Genomic DNA, 13,613 nt, shown 5'->3' with positions numbered 1-13,613 from the left:
AAGACTTATGACGTATGATCACATGTCGCTTTATCAAACCAAGGGTATGAATTTCCGATTATTGTGCGGATTCGTTAAAAGTCCATATAACCTCAAATGGCTTTGGTTGATTCAGCATAACAGTGAAAGTGTTGAATCAAACTCTTTGGAAAAAATATAGTAAAATTGAAGATATACACTGATTAGTATACGAAGTCAAAACACGATTTCTAAAAATTTTCACGGTAGAAAAAAAAAACACAAACTTATGTCGAAATTTTACAAGAAAACCGTTGTACTCAATCATTGACTTACAAATAAATGGACGAAGGGTCTAATGCAAAAACCACGAAAAAAATGTCCCAAGTCAACCTATTTAAACGTAGTGACATGTAAAGGAATATGAAAAAGCTTTTAAATTGTAATGTCATCGCAGTACTGTCTAATTTTGCTTGCTTCGCTGTCAGTCAAACAAACGAAGACTACAGCGTGAATGACGCTCTGTATACGATTTTAACGGCCTATAAGTTCGGACACTTTTTAGCGCGGACCCGACGTCCCTATAATTGTAACTCAATGTATTTAATGGATACTTTACATATACCAATGATTTTTTTTTAACATCAACTGAACTAAATAGAACACTGTACCTATACATTTTTCAAATAGCTTTTATTACGTTTGCAACAGAATTAATTCTGATATAAAGCCAGTGTCCCTGCCACTCGGTCCGAGCAAAATGAACCGTATTAGTACGGGAAAAGTTTGATGGCAATATCGGACCATCATTATTGCCACCAACCTTTCTTCGAAGACTGGTGAACCTTCTGCAACGTACAGGTGTAATCACAATGTTTTCTTTCTCCGTTAGCGTGAGGTAGAGCTACTAAATATTCAGCTCTTGTTTTCAGCTAATTTTTTTGTTATCAGCTCTGCTCCTACTGCTGGGAATTCTTGCCACAGCATGGGTGCTGTATGGCATCGGGAAGTTGATTATGTCCAGAGTAAGGCGGACCGGCAAATTGCGCTACGGTGACAAGGAGCTGGCTATACAACAAAGGCTTCGCGCGCTGGATACCTTTAGAGGGTAAGACAATTTAAACTTGACAAGCATTGGAGTATAGTGAAGAAAATTATTTTAGCGCTGGTATCTATTTAAGGGGCCTGGATTCACAATACCGAAAATTGCAGTATGAATGATCGTGACATCGAAAATGTTACATCATCTGGGCGTTAATCGACGGTATGCCAAATCGATGGGACGTACGTTATATTGATGGTACGCTAGACTGAAAGTATGTTACATCGAAAGTACGCTACATCGAAACTCAGTCAATTGCATAACTTGACAAATGAATATTTTTATTTATGTGGTTTACAAAACCACATTTTGTAATTGTCTAAATTTTTTATTTATTTAAATGAATATTTCTTATACTACTCGTATCTTATAATTTTACAATATTTTAAAAAAATTTTACGATAAAGAAGTGACAGGCTGAATTGCCACCTTATTTCCTTGGCACGCAAACGTTCTTGGTATAATTCTCAAATTTTAACCGTGCCACTTGTTAACCTGTTTGTACGCCATATTCATCTTAAGTTGCATAATTAAGACCTTACAGATTTCTTGGTTCAACTATCCAAAGGTTACCTGACCCGTCGATGTTTATTGTACAAACGGATACGTTTCAGATGACGCAATAGATGTTGGTGTAAAGACAATAGAGTGTGGATTTATGCGTCATAAATATTTGTAAAGTTATTCGGCGAATTAATAATTAGCGAGTTTTTCGGTTTTTGCGACCTTTCAACTATCAAAATGGCGTCTTTTTTTCTTAAATTGACTTTGTATGCTATAATATTCAACAACAACACAATTAATTAACAACGACATAACAAAACAATTCTCTTAAAAGTTTTAGAATATTAAATTATTGAAGAAAAATAAAAATCTAATGTCTGGCAATATGGCTAATTAGATGCCTTAGCCTAAAATCTCCAAGGATGAATTTATCTATTTCGCGATTTTTTACACATTGGGTATGAAACTTATTTTATCTGGATTTAAAATTGCATATTCTTTCCAAACACACCTAAACTGAGTTCAGAAATGGTGATTTGTGTCAATAATAGACATTACTATTTGATGACTAATTAATCTCAGTGAAATCAAATATTTTAAAAAGAATTAACGTACATACGTGGTACCTGAGTACCAGCTGCATATCGTCTAAATTCGTAAACCTCCTACTTCAGTAATATGAATGTTTTGAGCAGGCACAAAAACAGAATTACTAGAAACCTATGACAATCTATGATTATATCTTTTCTTTATAACTAAAAAAGGGTCAAGAAATTACATTTTAAGCTTTAATTGCTCGATATTGAAGAGTAAAAAAGGGATTTAGTTCAACAACGGAGAGAGGACGTTTTCAAATTTAGAAGATGATAATCGCGCCAATTGCGACTATTTTTTTTACTTTCACGTTTTTTTTAGCATTACGCTGACAATGATTCAGGCGCCATTTCATTAAGACTATTTATAAGCAAATTGGTTTAAAAAATAGTGTAAAAATAAAATTCTCGAATATCTTTGCTACGTTTATATAATTATTACGTTATTTTTTACTCGTATTATTTAGTACATATTAAAAGTAAAATTTCTATCTTTACACAATCTGTTTTAAAAAAATACAACTTGAATGTGGCAGAGTTTCCAAACATTAAATATTTTTTATTTATTAAGTTTTTGGCAAAGCCATCAGCCTAAACATGAAGTTTAATTATGTTTCTGTAAATATGGCCGCCACAAAGAGGATAGGCAATTTGAGGCGGCGTGCTTGGATTGAACCGGGATTTCTTAGAAAGGGCCGATACGGGTATTTTAGTTCGAGATTCGTATAATTTCGCGTTTTAATCTTCGATTAAGGCACAATAGCACTATTCTATTCCACTTTAAACTAGATTTCACAAAATAATTGAAAGTCAAAATAAAAACGACACTTTTCCCTCCAAAAGGTCCATAGCGAAACCACATTAAATAAATGCCTTTTAAAAAGTAATCTTCTGTCATTTGTCATTTGACGTTTTACTTTAAAGTCTGAAGAAAAAAATTACAATCACGGCTTCTTTGTTTACACATTGTGCAATTGTAAGAAATGAAGTCGGCTTTACAAAAAAATACTTTCTGACTTGCGTCATTTGATCTCTTTAGTTCATTAATAATAGAGGTGAGTTCATATCACCTCTATTATTAATACTAAAAGAACTCTACCTACAATCCCAAACTGAAACATGGTCGAGTCCTTATGTTACACGCTTTGAAAATTTAACTTGTAGATATGGAATTTATTTCAAACAAGCCCGGAAATGTTCGTTTTTTTAACTTTATTATTTCATTCAACTTAAGAAGGTAAAAAATAAATAATTAACTTACTCATAACGTAATATATTTAAACTAAAAAAAATATTCGTATATAACAAGTAGCTACAAAAATCTGCCAATCTTTTTCTGAGAATATTTTAAATTGTTATTTTTCAATTTTATGTACCTTTGCTTACAATATCGAAGTGACTAAAGTTATAATTTTTTTTCATAAAAAAAAAGCGATCTCAACAGTACGTGTATATAATAAAATTATTATTAGTTAATAAAATTGCCAAGTTTTATTCAAATCGGTTACCGGAAAGTGCGCGATACCCTAGTTGTTCAGCAAACTTACATTTGCAGTTCATATATGTTTTCTAAATTTAGTATTCCGTATAAAAATACGTCATTTCGTGCCACCGCGTTTTTAAATATACGTTGGGAAATAAGAAAATCATCAATGAACTTGATAATTACAGACTTGAATACGTCAAGTACAGCTCACAGTTGTTTGACATAGTTATTTTTGCAGTCGGCTAACGTTGTCATTGCTGTGCATTTAATGGAATAATAGGTGAAACTAATAGCATCACGGCTTGTTTTCCAAGCCACCGAGTTTATGGGCAAATGGGGAAACCGTCGATGAACATCGGTGTAACGCACCTGTTGACCGGAAATGAGATACCAACTGTTGCAAACTACGGTTGCTTGTTACCTTTTGTATTAAATATACATATTCATGTTTCAAAACATTTGTTGTCTTAAATTTCGTAACAGTTATATTTGCATCTTTTACTGGACTCTATCTTTCCTGTATCTTCACGGGTGCTTGTGTAGATGAGCTTATATGCATTGTTTTTTTTAACCGGGACAGTATGAGGCAATCCGAAATCATAGGAGAAGCAGAAGCTGTCTTAGGAACTATTAAAAATCAAAATCAAAATAATTTTTTTTGTTTTATTTTATATTTTTTTATTCCATAGGTAAGCATTAGTACACTTGAAATCGTCACATTGGTTAAACTCTACCGCTCATTCGTAAGGCAGATTCCCCTAAGAAAGAGCAAGAAACACTAGGGGTTGCTCTTTGTAAATAACATTTGTACGCATTCAACATTTACAATATATTTTTTGTCTTGCTTCCAAACATCAGAGATCGAGGCTACCTCCATGAGCTAAACGGGTTACTACCACGGATTTTTGTCATCCAAGTACGCAGAAGTTGTATAATATAAATATAAAACCTTTAGTATAAAGTTTTTGTTTCACTATAGTTTTAAACCTCGTAAATGGCAAATTTTGTATATCAACCTTACCAACCAACATTGCCCCTTAAATGAATTTGTCACTTTGTGAAGATGACTACCAAGAACAGCTAGTTTATTTTTATTCCTCGTATTAATGTTATGTCTGTCACAATTTTGCATAAAGAGATTACTATTCCTCTTAACATAAATTACATTTTCGTGGATGTACTTTGACCTACCTGTGTATCTCAAAGATACTCTGGGGCCCAGATTGTAAATTGCCCTAACCGCACGTTTCTGCAGGACAAAGATTCTATTGATATCGGCGGCATTACCCAAAGCAAAATTGTTTTTCTTGTGAAAACAATTTTGGCACTGTAAATTTCTTGGTCCAGCGTGAGTTGTCCATAAAAATTTATAAAATTGAGCAGTATTTTTACTGCCCATCGACTCAGTTTCATGAAGGGATCATTTCATTGTACGGGACAAAAAAATCGGTACCTCCGAAGTAGGTAAATAATAAAATAATTTGCGTGATTTGAAATAGTTTGCGTACAAAAAGAATAAAATTGCCTATTTTTTTAAAATAATAGATTCGGTTTCTTATAAGTATGTTTTTATTTGTATGGAAGAAAAAATCGGGAAAGCAGAAGTTGGTCAAATTTAATAGAAAGTTTTTTCATACAAAATGAATAACATTTTGTTAAATTTTACCAACTTCTGCTTCTGGGATAGCTCCCGTTTATTGCCTTCCAATGCAATAAAATCATTATTAGAAGAGGCTGAGTCTATCAGCAAAAAATAGACAATTTTATTAATTTTGTATGAAAAATATTTTATGAAATTTGACCAACTTCGGCTGTCCCGATTTTTTTCATCTCATACAATGAAATGTACCCCTTTATGAAATTGAGTAGATTAGCACTAAAAAAAATTATCAGTTTTATTAATTTCTATGAATATGACAAACAACTCACGCTTGACCAAAAAATTGACCATACCCAAATTGTTTCCACAAAAACAGACTAAACGGTTCCAAGGACCTCCTTGTATCTTCTCCGGTTTCGGATTTCCCCATACTGTCTCATTTAAAAAACACTATGAAATGCATAGGGTATAATCTGATATACACTTACAAATTATCTTACATATAAAAGCGGTTTTTAATATAAGGTGTTAGCGGTTGACCGACATTCATAAATCCTTGATACACGATATGTTTCAATAAGAATTGTTACATCGAACTCTTAGGTTTTTCACGATTGCTACACGGTAGAGAGGAAACTATTTTTAAACCGCCTTTTTTCTTTTTATTGAGGAATAAACAGTCTTTTACAATCATTGACTTATTTACAATTTCTTTTTTAATTTATTAAGGCTTTGGCAAAGCCATCAGCCTAAACATGAAGTTTAATTATGTTTCTGTAAATATGGCCGCCACAAAGAGGATAGGCAATTTGAGGCGGCGTGTTTGGATTGACTCGGGATTCCTTAGAACGGGCCGATATGGGTATTTTAGTTCGAGATTCGTATAGTTTCGCGTTTTTCTTCGATTAAGGCACAATAGCACTATCCTATTCCACTTTAAACTAGATTTCACAAAATAATTGAAAGTCAAAATAAAAACGACACTTTTCCCTCCAAAAGGTCCAGAGCGAATCTCTTATTTACAATTATAAAATTAAAAAAAAAGAACATTTAACTTATTACTAAGCCTAAAGTTCCCTGTAAGTACATAAAGGTGAATAAGTATAAGGTATAACCAAAGACAAGCAATGCTCAATTAAAAATAAGTTTTTTTACTAAACTATAATGAAAAAATTATAACAAAGTTAAACAAAACAAAGAAAGATTAAACAACTACACTCCGTCCAACTATTTATTTAACTTTTGAAATATGCATGCCTCCGAAATTCCGTAATTACTTTCTGGACTCTTTTCTTTTTTAATTTTAGTGAAGCGACGTACTCTTTAGTTCCCATATTTATAGAGCCAACAGATTATGTAACGAAGATTATTCAAGTTGTTAAATTTTGGTACCTGTCAAATAATTATTATAATGAAATGAAATAAATTATTAATAATTACGATAAATTCTCACTGTTTATTATAATTAGTCATCGGATTCTTCTCTATGAACAGGAATCATCACTTGAATCCTCATTAACATTAATTATTAATTCTTGAGTACACAAATTGTCAAACGCAACATCCATGATTCGACATGATTTGACAATATCTTCTTTTTGGAACCCGCTCACAATCACGATTAAAACTTCTTCATAAATAAAATCCATTGTTATAAAAAATCGAATCAGAAACGCATTAGGACATCACTAATTGATTAGAATTCGATCTGTCAAAAGTTAAATAAATGGTTTTTTTTTAATTAATAATTTTGGCTTGGATACAAGTCCTTTGAGCCATGTCTTCGTTTAATTATGTTTCTGTAAATATGGCCGCCACAAAGAGGATAGGCAATTTGAGGCGGCGTGCTTGGATTGACTCGGGATTCCTTAAAACGGGCCGATACGGGTATTTTAGTTCGAGATTCGTATAATTTCGCGTTTTAATCTTCGATTATGGCACAATATCACTATCCTATTCAACTTTAAACTAGATTTCACAAAATAATTGAAAGTCAAAATAAAAACGACACTTTTCCCTCCAAAAGGTCCAGAGCGAATCCCTAAATAAATGGTTAGACTGGACGGAGTATAATGATGAGCACACAATTCCGTTTTCAAATTTAATTGTGACTTAAAAACCTGCAAAGAAGAATCAAATATGTCAACTTCACTACATTTTGCAACTTCAAAAAAAAAAGGAGGATCTCAATTAAACTTGTAATTTTTTTTTGTATACATGTTACGTGATAACTCGCATTCGGCATTTCTGAACCAATATCGGTTCATGATGACTTTTTATTGTTGAAAAGAGGGTACCTCGTAGTGGTCCTATTTAAATTTGAAGAAAATATTCCACCTCTAAGGGTGGCAAACTAGGGGATGAATCCGGTTTCGCGCACTTTCCGGTAACCGATTTCAATAAACTTGGCAAAAAGATGTAATTCCACGAATTTTTGAGGGCGGTTTTTTTTCTTATCTATACCGAGTATACATACATTACGTTTATTCGATCATATCAAATTTTCGAGTTCTTTATAGGTCCCGTGGTCACGGCTGACTGAGATGGTCTTCAACCAGTTCAAGTGAAAACATAGGATGTGTAGAAGTTGACATGTAGTAAAAGAAAATATAGTTTTACTGTGCCAAATATAAGGCATACAAACATATTGAAGGTATATGGTACATGTACTCCAACGCACTTCAACAGACTAAAGAAGTTGTAACATGTTTTTTTTAATAAGTAATGTCACAGTGGACTTTTTCACCAGAAGCAGTAGAGCTCCTTGTGAAAGAGTTCGTCCAGAGAAATACAGGGTCAAAAGCACGTCTTGACATTTAAGATTTAAATCCAACTCTATGCCGCTTCCGATAAGAACGGCCCAAAGTACCAAGTGTCAAGCTTGACGTGCTCTTGACTATACTCCCACCATACCTATTTCTGCCGCCAAGCAGTAATTACAGTATTACTGCGTTCCGGTTTATTTTACTTTATTTTAACCTATTGGAAGACCAACGGCTGTTACCTACTCGGCAAAAAACAAATTACTAATAAGACCCTTTACCGATGCAACACTGGAGTTAAAAAGGGCAATATCAACCTGCTTGGACATTACATTGAAGCTATTACTCGCACGCAAGAGATACGCATTTAAAATTTAAACTTGATAGTTACACGGATCAATTTTATTTGATAATAATTGTAAAATGTAGTTTAGAAACATCTAGTTTCATTTTACTCACCTCAAAAGTACGTGTAAATATCCTCTAGTTCGCCACTATACTGTATAGTGGCGAACTAGGGGATATTTCAATAAAACTTAGCAAATAGACGTAATTCCACGTACTTTTGAGGTCGGTTTTTTTAGTACTCTGTACTGAGATTATTTGTTGATGAGGCCTCTGAGGCCACATCCAAATGTAAAAAATATATAAAATGAAACTCACTATAATAAGTCAATTTTCTTATAGGATAGCCATAGTCTTCATGATATTTGTGAACGACGGCGCAGGCGGGTACTGGTGGCTGGAGCATGCCACGTGGAACGGCCTGGTAGCTGGCGATCTGGTTTTTCCCGCCTTCCTTTGGATCATGGGCGTTTGCATCCCTCTCAGTGTGAAGAGCGCCTTTGCAAAGGGCGTCCCGAGGTGGAAGATATGCTTACATATTCTCAGGGTAAGTTGTTGCCACGGACATGTATCTAAATAGACACCACAAGTGCCGCGATCTGTATGAAAACCAAGCGTGCCACATTTTTTGTACCTGTACCAGCGCTATTTAGTAATAGAAAATATTAATATAGTACTTAAAATGATACCAGAATAAGTTAAATAAACCCTTTATTAATACGTGTTTTGAAAAACAAAGTTGGAAAACTAAAACAAAACATTACTTTATAGAATATTTTTGTAACATTTTCTATGGTCTTAAGCATTCTCTTTGTTTCCTAAATCGTGTTTTTCACCTGGTCTGAGCATACGTATAGTTGAACCAACTAAAGTTTTGCAATGCCAGTGAAGGTAAATTCAATAAACGAATTCTATAATAAACCTACAAGTATAATATAAATTTGCATTTGCAACAACCGGTTCCTCCAGTTGCCCTGGATGTATCTCAACCTTTACAAGCCTGCGGTATTATGTAAAACGTTACGCGATGTCTAACCTCTACGTGCGATTCATAAACTATAATGCAGGCATAGCCGTTTCTCACACAAATGTTAATTTCTTTCCACATATCGAATTTAGATCTCGGCTGTATGGCAACTGTTTTATTAATGACGTTTATGTAAGATCGCAAAAGAACTCTTAATTCTCAGCACGTTCACGTTCTCACTTGTTACATAACTAACTTCCGTATGTATTTCATATTGATACAATCTTTCACATACTTATTAAATTTGATCAATACGTGCGCCTAATTAAAATGGGCATAGTTCATTGGAAATTCTGTTTTCGCGTGATAAACAGCAGTTCTTTACTCTATACGATTCTCTCCAGGTGCTATTCATTGCTGCGTTATTAAGACCGATGTTAACCTGATACTCATGTGCAGCAATAGATACGGTATTGTTACCTTAATTGACATCGTTATAACGATCTCATTCGATACTGTGACCCGCAATCGCAGCCTCTAGCCTGGTTTACATTCAGAGACTATTATTTGTAGGAAGAATTTTGAAGTAGCAGAACAATAGCAACTTAGTGACTGTGTCGCGCAGCGTTGAGTAATAAAAATTTCTTTGTATATTGTTGTAATTACATTGAAAATGTTTGTACATAACTAGTGTACCTACATCATTGACTTACAAATAAATGGACGACGGGTCTAATACAAAAACCACGAAAAAAATGTCCCAAGTCAACCTATTCGAAATTTAAATTGTAATGTCATCGCAGTATCGCGCTGTCAGTAGAACAAATGAAGACTAAAGCGGAGTTTGGCGCTCTGTATACGATTTTAGCGCCTTACAAGTGCGGACACTTTTTAGCGCGGACCCGACGTCCATATAATTGTAAGTCAATGACCTACATGATCTTTTTTTAAAACTCATTATGCTGCTAACAGATCGCATGTTTATGTATTAATATAAGCATGTAATTTAAAGAGTTCGTCCAGGGAAGTACACAAGTCAATTTACCTATTTCTGCCGCCAAGTAGTAATGCGTTCCGGTTAAGAAGGGTAAGGGTGCTGGTGAAATTACAGGCACATGGGACTTGCCAACTTATGTGTTATGGACAGGCGTGTACGACTTGTTCGTGTCATAACCAATTGGGCGTTTAGCGCTTACGGGACGAAGAAGTCGTTCGCCTACTGCTACACCTGTACCAAGTGCCTCTTAGAACTTTAAATCGAAAACATCTGAGGGACTGTCACGGCGCCCGTCACCAGCAGCATTCAAAACCGGAACGCGGTAATGCTTGGCGGCAGATATAGGTAACATGACAGTAGTTCTGTGTGCTACTCTTTCACAAGGTGCCCTACTGCTGCTTGGCCATGTAATAATAATAATTTGTTTATTTCTTCCACTTTGACACTTGAATCTCACAACATATCAAAGAAATGTAAACATTTTTGTAGTTTGCTTTTAGTAGCGGTTTAGAATTCGTATGCGTTTTCAGCGATCAGTGATCATGTTCTTGCTGGGAATGTCCCTGAATACGATATACGGCTCGAACATGCTACATGAGCTTCGGATCATGGGTGTGCTACAACGACTCGCCGTGGCCTACCTCGTCGCGGCGGGGTTCTATGCACTCACCGCTCCAAAGTACTATACACCGCCCAGGGTAAGTTACTATATACATGCATACAGAACAAGAGAAAATTTTTTATTATTATGTATTCAATGATTCATCTATTTTTCCATTCGACTGTTTTTTTTTGTGTGTATGTTACTCGATTACTCCATTTGTGAACCGATTTCGACGATTCTTTTTTGATAGGAAAGAGGCTACCTCAGTATTGGTCCCATTTAAATGTTGAAGGAAATATTCCATCTCTAAGGGTGGCAAACTAGGGGATGAGTCAGGTTTCGCACGCTTTCCGGTAGCCAATCTCAATAAAACTTGGCAAATAGTAATTAAATAAATTGAATGTCAGGATGTTAGACCACCATGATATTCAATTATTTTTGTGAAATTACTCCACTAGTTTGTTCCAGCATCGGTCGGTAACACCTATAGCCTCGTTGAGGTAAAAACACTGGTTCAAGTCTAGTCGGGTCGAAAGAGCCATACATTAAACAATTTTGTTGATACAACCTCAAATCGCTTTGGTTGCCTCCGCATAACAGTGAAAGTGTTGAATAAGTCACTTTGGAAAAAATATATAGTAAAAATCGAAGACATACAATGATTAGTGCACGGTGTGAAAACACGATTTCTAAAAATTTTCACTGTAGAAAAGACACAAACTTTCCTCGAAATTTTACAAGAAAACCGCTATATTTAAGAGGGAGCAGAGGAAAAATTCCTAATCTTCGATTTGATTTTAGAAGGGTATATCCACTTTAAAGTTAAAAATAAAATATTGTATGAGTAACTACACGATATATTCAAGCATAGACATTAATCAGAAACATAAAACAATAAAGTTTCCTCGATAGATAAAAATCACGAAATGACCTCTAATTTTCACATTTTTTCAATTTATCCTCGAAATGCTACAGGTTATTAGGACAAAAATTAGATAATTAATTAAATTTATGCTGATCGACAACTGTCACTACGGATTTTTTTAAATCCCTTTAGTTTTAGAGTTATTCCGCTAAAACGAATTTGGTACTTTTAATGCGCAAAATTCAACATCTGTCGCATGTCATGCGAACTTCAGGCATATATTTGTTTCACAAATTTGGGCGGAGCCAATATCAAAACTTTTTTGGCAAGAGAGCTCTTAATAGTTATTTTAGATACACCATCGATGTTTCCATATCAACTGAAGTAAAGAGAACACTTATAGAATACGATACTATATACATTTTCCAAATATCTTTAATTTCGTTTGATAAAAAAGAAATTCTGAAATAAATCCGGTGTCCCTGTCCCTCGCCCCGTGCAATAGAACCGATTGAGAACGGGAAAAAATCAATTACAGCTAGTCGACTCTATCTTAAATGAATTCATGAGTTTTTGAAGACATAAACCTTAGAATAATAACGCATAGAAACCTAGCCCGCACACGCTAAGTGAGGCAAATTGAAGCGCTCCCAAAGGGCCTACACGAGCGGGCGGGCCTTCAGTGCTCAAGGTCAACTTGCACTGCGAACAGCTCCAGAATTTTAGCTAAAAATGACGAAATGTGCGGTAAATGAGTGTAAAAATACGTCAGACAAACATAAAATAGATACTAACATCACATTCCACAAGGAAGTAACGCGTTTCAACTTGTATTTTTATATAAATATTCACTAAAACCGAAAATTAACCTGCTACTAAAACTAGCCTTCCTGAATTTGATTTTTGCATCACTTGTGACAGTTCGTTTGATATGAAACTATCATTCTATGCGTTATTATTCTAAGACATAAACTGTCAAAAATATATTTCTCGTATTATTGTTATATCTATCACTATTTTCCATAAAAAAATTGCTATTTCCTAACAATACTTCTTATATACATTTTTTAAAATTTCTTTAAACTAATCACTCACAAATTTGGAATATGTGATTCCGAGTTTTTATGGGTTACGGTTAAAACCACCGTTTGTTTTGTTGGAAATTGCGAAATGTGGTAGAAATTGTTAAATTGATAATCTTGCCGATTAGCTGCCAGGTTTCCCTATGTGTTTCCAACTTTCATCATATCCGCCACTGCACTCGATGGCAAGCCTAGCAATTGTAACAAATCTTTATTTGGTAAATCTTTTTTACATAGATAGATCACGGTTTGGAAGCAGGAAAATGTGCGTAGATTGTTACGCTCTATCTGTGCCAGTTCCTAGATGCGTAAACTAGCAATGAATTTATGCCATTACGAAATCAAAATTCGTCGGAGCAATTCGTAAATTTCAAAACCTTCCTTTATGTGCACTTTTGTGTAGGCACTAAAAACAGAATTACTAGAAATAATTACACGACAATCTTTGATTATACCTTTATAATTAAAAAAGAGTCTACAAATTATATTTTAAGCTTTGGCTGCCCGATATTGCGCTTGAAGAGTAAAAAAAGGATTTCGACGCAGTTACGAGTTTTCAAATTTAGCCGACGAATGGCAGCTAAATTGTCGGCCATTTTATTTTTAAGCCGCTCTTAATATCGCGATGGAGAGGATGTGGGTTATATTTTTTTGTATCTAATCTCCAATTGGAGAGGACGTGGGTTATATTTTTCTGTGTCTAATCATTGACTTACAAATAAATGGACGACGGGTCTAATACAAAAAC

The 13,613-nt window shown here is 34.5% G+C and overlaps 1 protein-coding gene across 1 annotated transcript; it reads left to right on the top strand.

The window, feature by feature from the left end:
* Positions 1 to 911: 911 nt before the first annotated feature.
* Positions 912 to 11,012, top strand: LOC113229990 (heparan-alpha-glucosaminide N-acetyltransferase-like; the record flags this gene model as incomplete). The annotated part of the gene is made up of 3 exons (XM_026463698.1): positions 912 to 1,066; positions 8,693 to 8,897; positions 10,845 to 11,012. Coding segments are annotated over exons 1-3 (465 nt in total), but the record flags the coding sequence as incomplete, so codon positions are not given.
* Positions 11,013 to 13,613: the final 2,601 nt, after the last annotated feature.

The sequence above is a fragment of the Hyposmocoma kahamanoa genome, unplaced genomic scaffold (genome assembly GCF_003589595.1).
Source record: "Hyposmocoma kahamanoa isolate Upper Pololo Valley unplaced genomic scaffold, ASM358959v1 100355, whole genome shotgun sequence".
Lineage (NCBI taxonomy): Eukaryota > Metazoa > Arthropoda > Insecta > Lepidoptera > Cosmopterigidae > Hyposmocoma > Hyposmocoma kahamanoa.
Note: the sequence above shows the minus strand (reverse complement) of the source record. Positions and strands in the feature narration are given on the sequence as shown.